The following is a 12,594-nucleotide window of genomic DNA, read 5'->3' as shown; positions in this document are numbered from 1 at the left end:
CCTCTGTGGTACAGTGGTAAAGTGTGCGTGTTTGTACACTGAAGAAAGAGGGTTCACGCCCCGTCGGGATAATAAACTTTGGGAGCGTTCTTCAGGCCACGTACTGCATTGGCGGACACAAGGGGTGCTGTGGTTGAACCAGTGTCGCATACTATAAAATATGCTTGCACCCAGTCGGCTTGTGCGGGCCGATTACACTTGGTTCACAGACTACACACACATCCAAAGCCACTCCAACACTACAATTTTACTTTTTTTTTTTTTTTTTTTTTTTTAATGTGTCCGACTCTGGGCATAGGCTTCACAGCCTGCTATCAAGGCCCAGCAGTCCTCCTACATACCATACACCTCTACTTACAGGCACTTCTCACCCTACATACAATCTCGACTAGATAGCCTAAGCCACTTGGTAGAGATACATTGGCTGTATCGTCCCCTCTTCGGTCGGGATAGGCCGGTCCTCCAGTGGCCACTCAAACGGCTGATGAGATGATATATATATATATATATATATATATATAGATATATATATATATATATATATTAGGGTGGTCCTTATTACTAAGGGGGAAATATAATTTTGGAATATTTTGTTTGTTAGCAGTGAAAATTGTAAGTTTAGGTATAAGCTCTTGAGACACCAAATTTTAGCCGAATTGGATTATATTTACTGGTGCCGCATCTTACCCAAAGTTTGAGCCATATAAGCAAAATTATTGTGATAATTTTTTTTTTTTTGTTATTTGAAAAAAGTGTTTGCTTTACTTCATTGGAGGATACATTCTAGTAATACCGGTATTTGCTTCTTTTCGAGTTTGCGAAATAAGTTATCTTCTTGCGGAGAAGTGTTAACGAGACTTTTCCACCTGATGCGAACAGAGACACGAACACTGAGGGACTCAACATGTGTTCTGTCTGAGGAACTTGGGGAATTCTGGGAGAGAGCTCGCATTCCTGCATCTAGGACACTGAATCTATCCCCAAAAATCTAATATCTCTATAAAGAATGGAGAAAGTTGGAGAAGAGTATGAGCCGGAATATAGAAAGAAAGGAGAAGAGGAGAAGGAACTTCCAAGTCCAGATGAAAGATCTCTTTGATACTGCACACAGGAATGCCTTTGACCTCACCAAAAATCGTGAGGATAAGGAGTTTCCTGTGGCTTAGAGGAAGAAAGGGAGGCGAGGCTCTATGCTGGGTACTGATGTCAAGCTCCACTTGAAAGAAAGAAAACATACACACACACACACACACACACACACACACACACACACACACACACACACACACACACACACACACACACATACACACAGAATAGACTGAACATGACAGGAGAGAGCGTGAGGAATATCATCGAGCAGTAAGAGAGGAAATAGTCGTGCTGGAGAAAACTCCAACTAGTGATGAAGACGAAACAGGTTACGATTATACAGATATAGCAGGTCCTTTCTTTTCGGCTGCAGCTCCTCCTCTGAAATGCCAAAGATCACGAAAAACAGTTGTCTCTTCTCCAGTTGCTGCTGCTTTAGATAAGACCAAGACGTCAGACCGTGCTGTAGTCCATCTGCTTTCTGCGACCATTTCTGCCTGTGGACAGGATCCAACTGTGTATACCATCAACAGGCAAAGTATCCGCCGAAATCGAATCATAAGTCGGGGGGAATCTGCAGAATGCCTGAAGAAATCATTTCAACCAACTTTGCCTCTTGTAGTGCACTGGGATGGAAAACTAATTCCCGATGTAACAGGAGCAAATGTCTCTGAATACCTTCCAATTCTCGTCTCACGTGATGGAGTTTCAAGGCTTTTGTTTCAAAGCTTTTGAATGCACCCAGTTAGGAATTAGGGACAGGAAAGGCCATGGCCAATGTCATAAATGAAACCTTGAGTGACTGGGGCATCCGAACACATGGTATGAATAACATGCGACAGCACTGCCGGCATTACCGGATTTGGGCTAGGGGCATGCACCCTTATTCAGCAACAGTTGCACAAGGATCTCCTCCACCTGGCTTGTCAACATCATATTTTTGAGATCCTTGTACAAAACGCCTTCACCATTCTCCTTGGACCGTCCTGTAATCCCGACGTTCACATATCCATGCAGTTTGAAGACAAGTGGAATACTAATGACACAACAAGCTTTCAGACCTTCAAAGACAATGAGGAAATGCCAGTGACTGATAGTGGGCAATGTGATGAGCTAATAGCATTTTGTATGAAACAATTACAAGAAAGTCAACTTCGACATGATTATAGAGAACTACCAGAATTGTCCATTGTTGTCTTGGGTGGTGTACCGCTCCGTGGAGCATGGATATAGCACCCTGGTGCTTGCCACCAAGCTACATGGACGGCTAAAGTTATATACAGCATCAAGACTATCTTTTCCATCATCAGACAAGCGTCACACTGAAACAAGGCTGAGGATTGAAGTGGTTTGATGTGTTCATCATGGAGCAATACTTGAAATCATGGTTCATGGAAACAAAAGCAACTCTAGCTCCAGCAAACGAGCTGAGGCTTCTCAAAGAATTGTCACTTTATTCTGATAAGGACATCTCACAAGTCTGCTTGAAAGCAATTGGTTGTCATTTGTAGTATATGTCACAGCATTTAGTTGGCTTGGTCTTTTTTTGTCCAACTGTTGACCCTAAAGAGAAGTGAAAAATGGTGATGGCTCTTAAGAAAAAGGAAGCAAAGATCAACGAAAGAGAGCAACAGTTGAACTTCAGGTGACAGCTGTGAACCAGAAAACAATTTCAAGTTTTTGACCAGAAACACCAAGAACTTCACATTGTTTGACCTTCCTCATTCATTCCCAGAATTCGATTCCTCCACATGGGAAAGTCGTGATGATAAACAAGCTGAGCGCATCGTCCAGGAGCCACAAATAACAAGTTACTCTTCTGCAAGAGGGGTGCCGGCAATGCCGTTTCTTATTATATGCGAATTACGCAGTTGCATAGGGCCCCCAAAGCCACTAGGGGGCCCCCGAGCTGCCATTTTTGTTTTTAATAGAAATTAAAATGTGTGTTGAATCACTCTCTGTTCATGAAATAAATATTGTAGGGGGTACAGTGGACCCACCAATTATTTTAAGTGCCATAAAGTGAGTAATGTAAGTAATGTATTAAAATAAGAAACTCCCGAAACTGTACTCGTTTCTCCTGAAATTTTCAGTCAGAATCTCCTGAATACGAGCGTTCACAGTAAGGCGCAGATACTAGATGCTGCCAGATTATTTAATTTCCAATTTTATTTTGACGGCAATGCAGAATGCTCACATATGGGTGATTTTTTTTCATAAAAATATTATGTACAAATTTTTATCATTCATTTAAGATGAGTCCCGTGCCAAATAATGAGGTCACAATCTACTTTGTGATGTTGTTCTAATGTTCTGCGGTGTTGGCTATATACGTCAAAGGATGAAGATTTATCGGTTTTACACATATGTACGAATATTTCTTAATTTATACTTGTATTCAAACACTACCAGTGGTCACAAGCAAAGGCATTCATACCGCATCTGACGCTCTAAAGAGAGAGGGAGAGTGTAGGAAAGAGAAGGGGGGAAGGATGCTGATGCAATGTTTGTGTATACAGTACGGCCGCATCAGCATAACATCCATTAGCTTGAAGATAAGAACAAACACCACGCCCTGAAATAAACACTATGGGATATTGTGGGTCAGTGTGTGGGTAGCCGGAATGAGTGCAGGACAAGGCAGCAGTGATTCTGTGGATTATTTAGACAGATACTCCGAAGGGTGGAGTTCACGCGCGATGTGTGACTCCACGACCATCCTGTGAAGGTGCTATTCCAGTGAGGATATTACGTTCATGAGGGACTAGTGTTGCTTCCTCACACCCCCTACCCACACACTAATACTGTACGACAGAAAATGGACCCGCCACAAGTGAGTTACCCTTGCTTAACTTTAGAATACTTACTAATCTGCACGTGGTTTATGTCACAACATAACCCGATTGTAAACGTAGGAAAATGAGGATGAGAATTTAAAGTCATATGTATAAGAAGTAAACTGAGGTATAACATAGCATATTAGGATATTCTTGTAATTCTATGTATAACCAAGTGTTTATAAAAATGGTGAGTGATGCCATTACAACATACTGAGAGAGTGAAATTTCAATTCCAGGAATGACCGAATAAATAGTCGATTCCAGCTGGGCGGGTTTCATTACCCTGTTTCCCCCTCCACGAGTGCAGGTGGTTACAGTCATACTTGGGGTCCGTTGGTGGGCGACATCGCCGCTCAGGACATCTTGGGTTGTGAATGGGTAGACTCTGCAGGACTGTGAGTGTTGATAAACAACTTTACTCAGGCGATTGAAAGCCAGGAGCTGATACACTACGTCTGGTTCGCTGTCAAGAAAATACAGCATTAGTTTACATACTGGGGTAGGAGTTTATTGCCTGTGCCAGACAAGGTTAAAATAATTGTGACACATTCAATGTGAGAAATGTGAGAGTAATATTCAGGAAGTCGGTATTGATATCGTGACATCGTTTATATGCTATAAAGTAGTGAATTAAAATGATTTAGTGTACCTTGGATATTAAGAGTTGTGATTGGTACAAGGCTGTCATAGAGAAGATTCTGGTGTACATTGTACTTTAAAGGCTAAGCTCAGTGCTCACTGTCTGGCTGTTTGGGTGTATGATGGGATAAACACTACTTGAATGACAGTGTGACTAAGAGAGTTAAAAAACAAAACAAAACATACTGGGCGGAACCCACTCTGAACATACCGGGCAGAACCCAACCTATAACATACCAGGCGGATCCTAACCTAAACATACCGGATGGAACCCAACATATAACATACCAGGCAGATCCTAACCTAAATATACCAGGAAGAACCCCACCTATAGCGGGCGGAACCCAACCTATAACATACTGGGCGGAACCCAACCTATAACATGCCAGGCGGATCCTAAATTAAACATACTTGGTGGAACCCAACCTATAACATACCGGGCAGAACCCAACCTATAACATACCAGGCGGATCCTAACCTAAACATACCGGGTGAAACCCAACCTATAACAAACCTGGTGGAACCCAACCTATAACATACCGGGCAGAACCCATCCTGTAACATACTAGGTGGATCCTAACCCAAACATACCAGGCAGAACCCAACCTATAACATACCAGGCGGATCCAAACCTAAACATACCATGTGGAACCCAACCTATAAAATACCAGGCAGATCCTAACCTAAACATACCGGGTGGTACCCAACCTATAACATACTGGGCGGAACCCAACCTATAACATACCAGGTGGATCCTAACCTAAACATACCGGGCAGAACCCAACCTATAACATACTGGACGGAACCTAACCTATAACATACCAGGCGGAACATATCAGCATGGACAAGCCAAAGGGAAAGGAACGGGCAGAACATGACGGGCAGAACATAACCCATGGAATAGCCCAAAGGACAGTCAAGGAGGTCAGGGAGGCAAAGGAAGGAGAGGAGTACGAGACGGATGCTGTGGGGGTGATGATGGAACAAAGGGAGGAGGAGAGGGCTGAATCTGGGCTGCAAGAATGCTTAGAGAAGTGGCCAGCAGTCGAAGGCAGACAGACTGAGGCATACGAGAAAGTATACATGAGAGTCCTCATACCGGCTTTGCAAACCCTGCAAGAAGAAAACAAGGCAGTCCATGATCCCCTGAAACAGTTGGAAAGCATGATGAGAATGGAAGAGAGTAACGAAATGAGCTTGTGGTCACAGGTACAGCCAGAGACGGTGATGGTACACGAAGGACCAGCAAAGAGGCCGAGTTACAGAGATGGCATTGGAGACAAACAAATGTGGGAGACTAGGGAACCCCAGTGAGGGGAGCGAGGACAGACACAAGAGGCCACGATTTTAAATCAAGAAGAGTCAACAATTAGCTGGCAAGGGCCAGAGTGGCAGAGGTCAGAAAACCCGAAACAGACTAGATGGAGAATGGAAGAGCCAACACACGCTACCCCTATGGGCATCGAGGTGATAGCCTCCGGCTTGAAGGAATTGATTGTCACCATGAGGTTGCCACAGACTTAACTACCAACCTTTGAAGGAAATAGCCGGAGGGAGTACTGGGAGTTCATCCGAGCATTCGAACGGCACATTGGGAGGGCCGCATTCCCAGAGGAATATAAGCTGCAGACGCTCATGCAAGCATGTGCAGGGCCTGTCAGGAACACACTACAAATGTGCAACTATTTGGACCCACGAGAGGGTTATAAGAAGGCGATGGCCATATTGGAGGACAGATATGGAGACAGATATCAGTACGTCCAAGATTGTGGAAGGAATATTTGAAGAGCCCATTATCAAAAATGAGGATGAAGGTGGCCTTAGAAAATTCGCCGATGAGTTGGGGTCATGTATTCTGAGTCTGGAGACCATTGGGAGATTACAGGAGTTGGACACCATTCGCTCTATGGACACACTGTCGTGTTGGTTACCTGAAAAGGCACTTATGCAGTATGAGGACGAAATCTTTGTCCACAACAAACGATACGGGTATTATCCTGACGTTAAATGGTTGAAAACCTTTATTCTGGAGAAGGCGGATAGAGTGAGTGTGAGGAGGAGAACCAAGGAAAGGAGAGTGTCCACCAAGTGAGCCATTGAGGTTCGTGTTAGAAGGAATTCAGACAAGCTTGTGATTGGCCTGGCCACCATTGGTGATGACGAACCTGCAATTGAGAGAGACATGTGTCGGCTGTGCGGGGGGCTGCACGCACTGGTGGGATCCAAAAAATTCCGCACCATGAGAGTGGAAGAAAGGAAGGCCGAGATCAGATGGCTCAAATAGTGTTATGTTTGGTTGAACGATACCCACTTGGCAGCTGAGTGCCTGGCCTAAGTATGGTGTGACATAGGGGGTTGTACTGGGAAGCATTCACGATGGATACACCCGACTGGCCCAACAAGGCAAAGGCAGGAGCCCCAGTACCATGAGGAACCCAGGAAGGGAGATGGAGAAAAACGCAGCTGGAGGATGAGATGAAGCTGGAAGATGATCATCGTCGATACGCTCAGTGGGAACAGGTGCATGGAAGTAAGCAGGTAGTACACCGAGCAGAGCTGGAGAGGAGAAGTGCTTCCTGTGGACAGACCGACAAACGGGATGAGGCAGGCATGGAAGAGGGCACTTAAGAGGCCCAGGCTCGAAAGGGGCAAGGGTGGGAATGAGTGACTCACCACCACGACAGGGAAAACATGGATGCATGGATGGCTTCGCAAGGTGGCGTTGCCCAGTGTTGAGGTAAAGGTGGCTAGTGAAGGATCACATGCTGTGGTTCAGATGAGGGCACTTTTGGATGCTGGCAGCAACCAAACCTTCTGTACAACCCAGTTGGCAAGCAGTCTTCTGGCACCACAGAGACATGTATGGGTAACACTAGACACTATAACCCAGATGATGGTGCAGCGAACTGAGGAGATAGACTTAGTAGTTAGCAGCGGGCATTTCCGTAAACCAAACTGGAGGATATCGCTGCCTGGAGTGATTGTCACTCAGCGACTCCGTGCAATGCTGAAAGAGTCAGTAGCCTCTGTACAGGACATGGCACAATGGAGTCATTTGGTGGGAATAGAGCCACTGAACATGTACGAAGATGAGGTGCAACTATTGACTGGTCTTGATGCACCACAAGCGATGACACCTTTGGAGGTCAGGGCCAGGAGTAGTGGACAACCTTTGGCAATAAGAACACCACTGGGATGGACTGTCAGCGGACCTGTACAACCTCGTGCTGAGGTGGAAGACAGACCAGATGAGGTAGGATGTGTGGCCATAGTCAACTGCAACTCCCAGGAAACACAACTGGAAGAGCAAGTGCAACGGTTCGGGGAACTGGATGCAAGTTATCTGAAGAAGGGAGATGGCCTATCCATTGAAGACAACAGGGTGATGAAATTTTGGTTGGGCACAGCAACAAAGGTGATGGGATGCTACCAACTCCATATACCATTCAGACGAAATCTACCCAAGCTCCCAGACAACAAGTTAATGGCATTGAGGAGGTTAGAGGGCCCGAAGAAGAGGCTGCTCAGAGACCCACCCTTATGACGGCAGTATGCAGAAGAGATGCAGCTGCTGCTAGATGAAGGTTATGCCAAATCAGTTCCCGATAATGAACTTCACACAAGGCCTCACGTGACCTGGTATCTGCCACACCATCCGGTGTTAAACCCGAACAAGCCCAGAAAGGTAGGTATCGTATTCGACTGTGCAGCAGAATGTTGGTCGGTGTCTTTAAACAGCCAGGTACTACAAGGACCCAACCTAAATAGCAAACTGCTGGGGGTACTCCTCCGGTTTTGCCATCAGTGACCCTCGTGGCGGACATATAGCTATGTTTCAACAGGTCAAGATAGCTCTGGAACACAGGGACGCCCTACGATTTCTTTGATGGCCGGAAGGAAATGGACAGCAGACTCCCCAGGCATACTGGATGACGGTACACCTTTTCGGTGGAGTCTGCAGTCCGTCACGTGCCCCGTATGCCTTAAAACGAACCTTTCTAGATCACAGAGATGTATATTCTGATGATGTGGTGGATACCCAGCAGAATTTTTATGTGGACGACCTGCTCATTTCAATGCAGTCCGCCGACGAAAGAATAAGAATGGCAGAATAACTGCGGCATGTCACCTCACTGGGCTGCTTCAGACTCACCAAGTGGGCAAGCAGCAGCAAGGAAGAACTTGAGTCCATTCCCGAATCAGAGAGGCATAAGGGAGTAAAGGAGATCGATCTAGAACACAAGCATCTTCCTGCGGAACGAGCACTTGCAGTAAGGTGGGATCTATAGAAGGACCAAATGGCAGTGGTCATCAAGCGCATTGAGCAAGAAGGGTCAACTACAAGGAGGGATCTCTTGCTTGTAATCAGTTCCATGTATGATCCGCTTGGATTCCTTGTGCCATTCCTCATTCGTGCCAAGGCCATCTTCCAAGAGGAATGCAGGAGGAAGAAAGGGTGGGATGAGGCTATATCTGACAGCAGTGAGATAGGATGGCAACGGTGGCTGATGGAATCAACTCACCTCACAGATTTCAGGATACCTCGGTACTATGACCCGAGAGGAGAAAAGGGAACGTCATTTCAATTACATCACTTCTGTGATCCTTCGCAAGTGGCATATGGAGTGGTATCATACCCGAGGATCTCAGATAGAACCGGAGATGTTCATTGTGCCTTCGTCTATGAAAAGGCCAAGCTAACCTCTTTAAAACAGCTGACTATATCCCATCTGGAGTTATGTGCTCCCGTGTTGGAGGTCAAGGTTGACGAGACATTAAGGTACGAGCTATCAGTCGATGAGGGAGGGTCCATCTTCTGGACAGACAGTGCCATAGTATTACAGTATATAAGTAACACAGAGAGGCAGTTTCACACGTTCATGGCCAGTCGAGTTGCTGCCATACATGAACAGTCAGAAGTGACCCAGTGGAGTCACGTGGGTTCAACACTGAACCCAGCAGATGATGCGACCTGAGGGCTGAGTTGCTACGAACTGAATAGAGGGTGTAGATGGCTTGAAGGGCCGGACTTTCTCCAGCAAGAGAACGATCACTGGCCACAGGAGCCCCGGCTTATACTTGACCTGGAGACGGACCCAGAGGTAAAGGGTGATGCCACAACTATGTCAATGGGGATTAAGCAAGAAGAAGACCAGCTGATGAGATTGTGGTCCAGATACTCATCCTGGCACAAACTGCTGTGAGGAGTTTCATGGATTAGAAGGTTTTTGTACTGGAGGCAAAGGGGAGGACCAGAGCAAGTAAACAAATCAAGACTGAGGGTGAGTGAGCTCAGAGTGTCTCGAGCGGCAGTGTTAGGTTGTGTAGAACAGGAATATTATGAGTCCGAGATAAAGGACCTGAAGGAACGAGGGGCACTTAGGAAGACGAGCCTACTGTTTCCATTGGAGCATCACCGGGGGGAGGACAGATTCCTCCGTGCTGGCAGGCGGTTGGAGAGAGCTCCCTTGACGACGGACAGCAAGTACCCCATGCTGTTACTGCAGGACCACTATGTCACAGAGCTAATAGTGAGAGAAACCCATGAGAACAAGGCTGGGCACTCGGGAAGAGAACATACACTTGCGGTAACGCGCCAGGAGTTCTGGGTGCCCAAGGGACAGAGACTGATTGATCGGATGTTAAAAGGATGTCACGTTTGTCGTTGAGTCAGTTGGAAGGAGTCACTGCAAAGACAAGCTGACCTCCCTGCCAACAGGGTATGCTTGGTGAAAGTACCGTTCACGCATACTGGAATGGACTGCTTTGGACCATTCACTGTGAAGCAGGGTAGGAAACAGGTGAAACAGTGGGGTTGTCTGTTCATTTGTCTGAACTCGAGAGCCATACACCAGGAGATTCTCGACGGACTGGACGCTGATTCTTTCCTCAATGCAATAACACGCTTCTCGGCAAGGAGGGGTATACCAGAGCCATTCGTTCTGACAATGGAACAAACACGATTAGAGCAGATAAGAAACTCCGGGCTGCAGCCCTCAGCTGGCAAAGGGATGACAAGGTCCACAATGCATTGTTAAGGAAGGGAATTGAGCGAGAGTTAAACCTCCCACATGCATCGCACATGGGCAGTGTCTAGGAGTGACAGATCTGGACAGTTAGGAAGGTCTTGCAAGCGATAATAGGTGCACAAGTTGTGGATGACGAGTGACTCCACACACCCTTCCGTGAAGTGGAGGAGATAGTGAATGGGAGGCCCATCACCCTGATCTTTAACAATGTCAGTGACCTCGAAGCGCTTACCTCATTGCATATTCTGCGCCCTAAGATGGTACCCCATTACTCGTTAGAAGGTAAAGCCAAAGAGCCTATAGGGGACATCTACTGGAAGAGTTGGAAGCATGCACAGTTCCTAGCAGACCAGTTCTGGAAGCGATAGTTGAAGGTGCGCCTACCATCTTTACGACAATGCAAGAAGCAGTTCAAGCGGCTGTGTAATTTTCAATTGGGGGACCAGGTATTGGTGACTGGAATGTACCCCGTAATCACTGGGTTCTGGCAAAGCTGGTAGAGCCGAATCTCGGTGATGATGGTGTACTGAGACACATGAAGGTCAGGACATCTGCACACAAAACCCTGACCCACCCTGCAAACAAGCTGTGTCTGCTGGAAGGGAGCGGAGGGTAAAAGGGTATGGTATTGTTTGTAACCGACAAACGGCGGGAGTCTTACTGCATCTGACGTGGTAAAGAGAGAGGGAAAGTGTAGAAGAGAGAAGGGGGGAAGGATGCTGACGCAATGTTAGTGTATACGGTATGGCAGCATAAGCATAACATCCATTAGATTGAAGATAAGAGTGAACACCACGCCCTGAAATAGACGCTATGGGAGAGTGTGGGTCAGTGTGTGAGTAGCCGGAATGAGTGCAGGACAAGGCAGCAGTGATCCTGTGGATTATTTAGACAGATACTCCGAACGGTGGAGTTCACGCGCAATGTGCGACTCCACGACCATCCTGTGAAAGTGCTATTCAAGTGAGGATATTACGCTCATGAGGGACTAGTGTTGCTACCTCACATCCCCTACCCACACACTAATACTGTACGACAGAAAAAGGACCCGTCACAAGTGAGTTGCCTTTGCTTACCTTTAGAATACTTATTAATCTGCAATTGGTTGATATCATGACATAACCCGATTGTAAAAGTACGAAAATGAGGATGAGAATTTAAAGCAATATATGTATACGAAGTAAGCTGCGGTATAACAGCGTATTGAGGATAAACTGTAATTCTATGTATAGCCGAGTGTTAATAACAATGATGAGTGACGCCATTAGAGTATACTGAGAGAGTAAAATTGCAATTCCAGGTATGACCGAATAGATAGTCCAGTCCAGCTGGGCGGGTGTCATTACCCCGTTTCCTCCTTCAAGAGTGCAGGCAGCTACAGGTATTAAAATAAAAAAAATAAGAGTTTCTTCAAAGAGACTGCAGTTCCAGTGGACAGAGATCACAGGGGCAAAAGTGCAAACTTGGCAAAGAATTTATGATTCATCTCTCAACTCATATATGCAGAAACTTTTCACTATCTGAGAAGCAAATAATAGCCTACTTAATATATGTCTAAAGTATTATTATTTAAAGATAATATTCGAAAAACTGCTTATATTTCATCTATCTATCTATCTATTGCCAGATGCCTCAATCCCGTTTGGGGTGGCCACAAACAAATCGCCTCCAAGTCGCCCTGTCCCCCGCCATTTCACTGCCCTGCTCCCAACTCACACCCCCCTCTCTCATATATCTCTCCACCCCATCCCTCCATCTCATCCTCGGCCTCCCCCTCCCTCTTCCCCCCTTCACCTCACTCACATACACTCTCTTCGTCAGTTTTTCACCCTCCATCCTCTCCACATGGCCAAACCACCTCTGTGTGTTCCTCATAACACTTCCTATCACATCCACATCCACACCACAACGCTCCTTTATATCCTCATTCGTCAGCCTGTCTCTCCATGTGACTCCACAGGCTCCTCTTAAATAACTCATTTCCACTGCTCTCA

General features: G+C 46.2%; 1 protein-coding gene across 1 annotated transcript; it reads left to right on the top strand.

Moving 5' to 3' along the window:
* The first annotated feature begins 8,869 nt into the window (after positions 1–8,869).
* On the top strand, positions 8,870–10,968 carry LOC145410592 (uncharacterized). The gene is made up of 3 exons (XM_080280707.1): positions 8,870–9,508; positions 9,905–10,228; positions 10,858–10,968. Exons 1-3 carry the CDS (start codon positions 8,870–8,872, stop codon positions 10,966–10,968), a joined length of 1,074 nt encoding a protein of 357 aa, XP_080136833.1.
* The last annotated feature ends 1,626 nt before the right edge of the window (positions 10,969–12,594 follow it).

The sequence above is a fragment of the Coenobita brevimanus genome, chromosome 86, assembly GCF_032717465.1.
Source record: "Coenobita brevimanus isolate Jiangsu-jjx chromosome 86, ASM3271746v2, whole genome shotgun sequence".
Classification (NCBI taxonomy): Eukaryota; Metazoa; Arthropoda; class Malacostraca; order Decapoda; family Coenobitidae; genus Coenobita; species Coenobita brevimanus.
This window is presented reverse-complemented; position numbering and strand designations above follow the sequence as displayed.

Excerpts from the sequence above, each read along its gene's own strand:
- LOC145410592 (XM_080280707.1), top strand. The coding sequence starts at position 8,870 with ATGGCAGTGGTCATCAAGCGCATTGAGCAAGAAGGGTCAACTACAAGG. Across the intron at positions 9,509-9,904 it reads AAGTGACCCAGTGGAGTCAC|GAATATTATGAGTCCGAGAT; the intron begins GTGGGTTCAACA and ends TGTGTAGAACAG. Across the intron at positions 10,229-10,857 it reads GGATGTTAAAAGGATGTCAC|ATGGTACCCCATTACTCGTT; the intron begins GTTTGTCGTTGA and ends CTGCGCCCTAAG.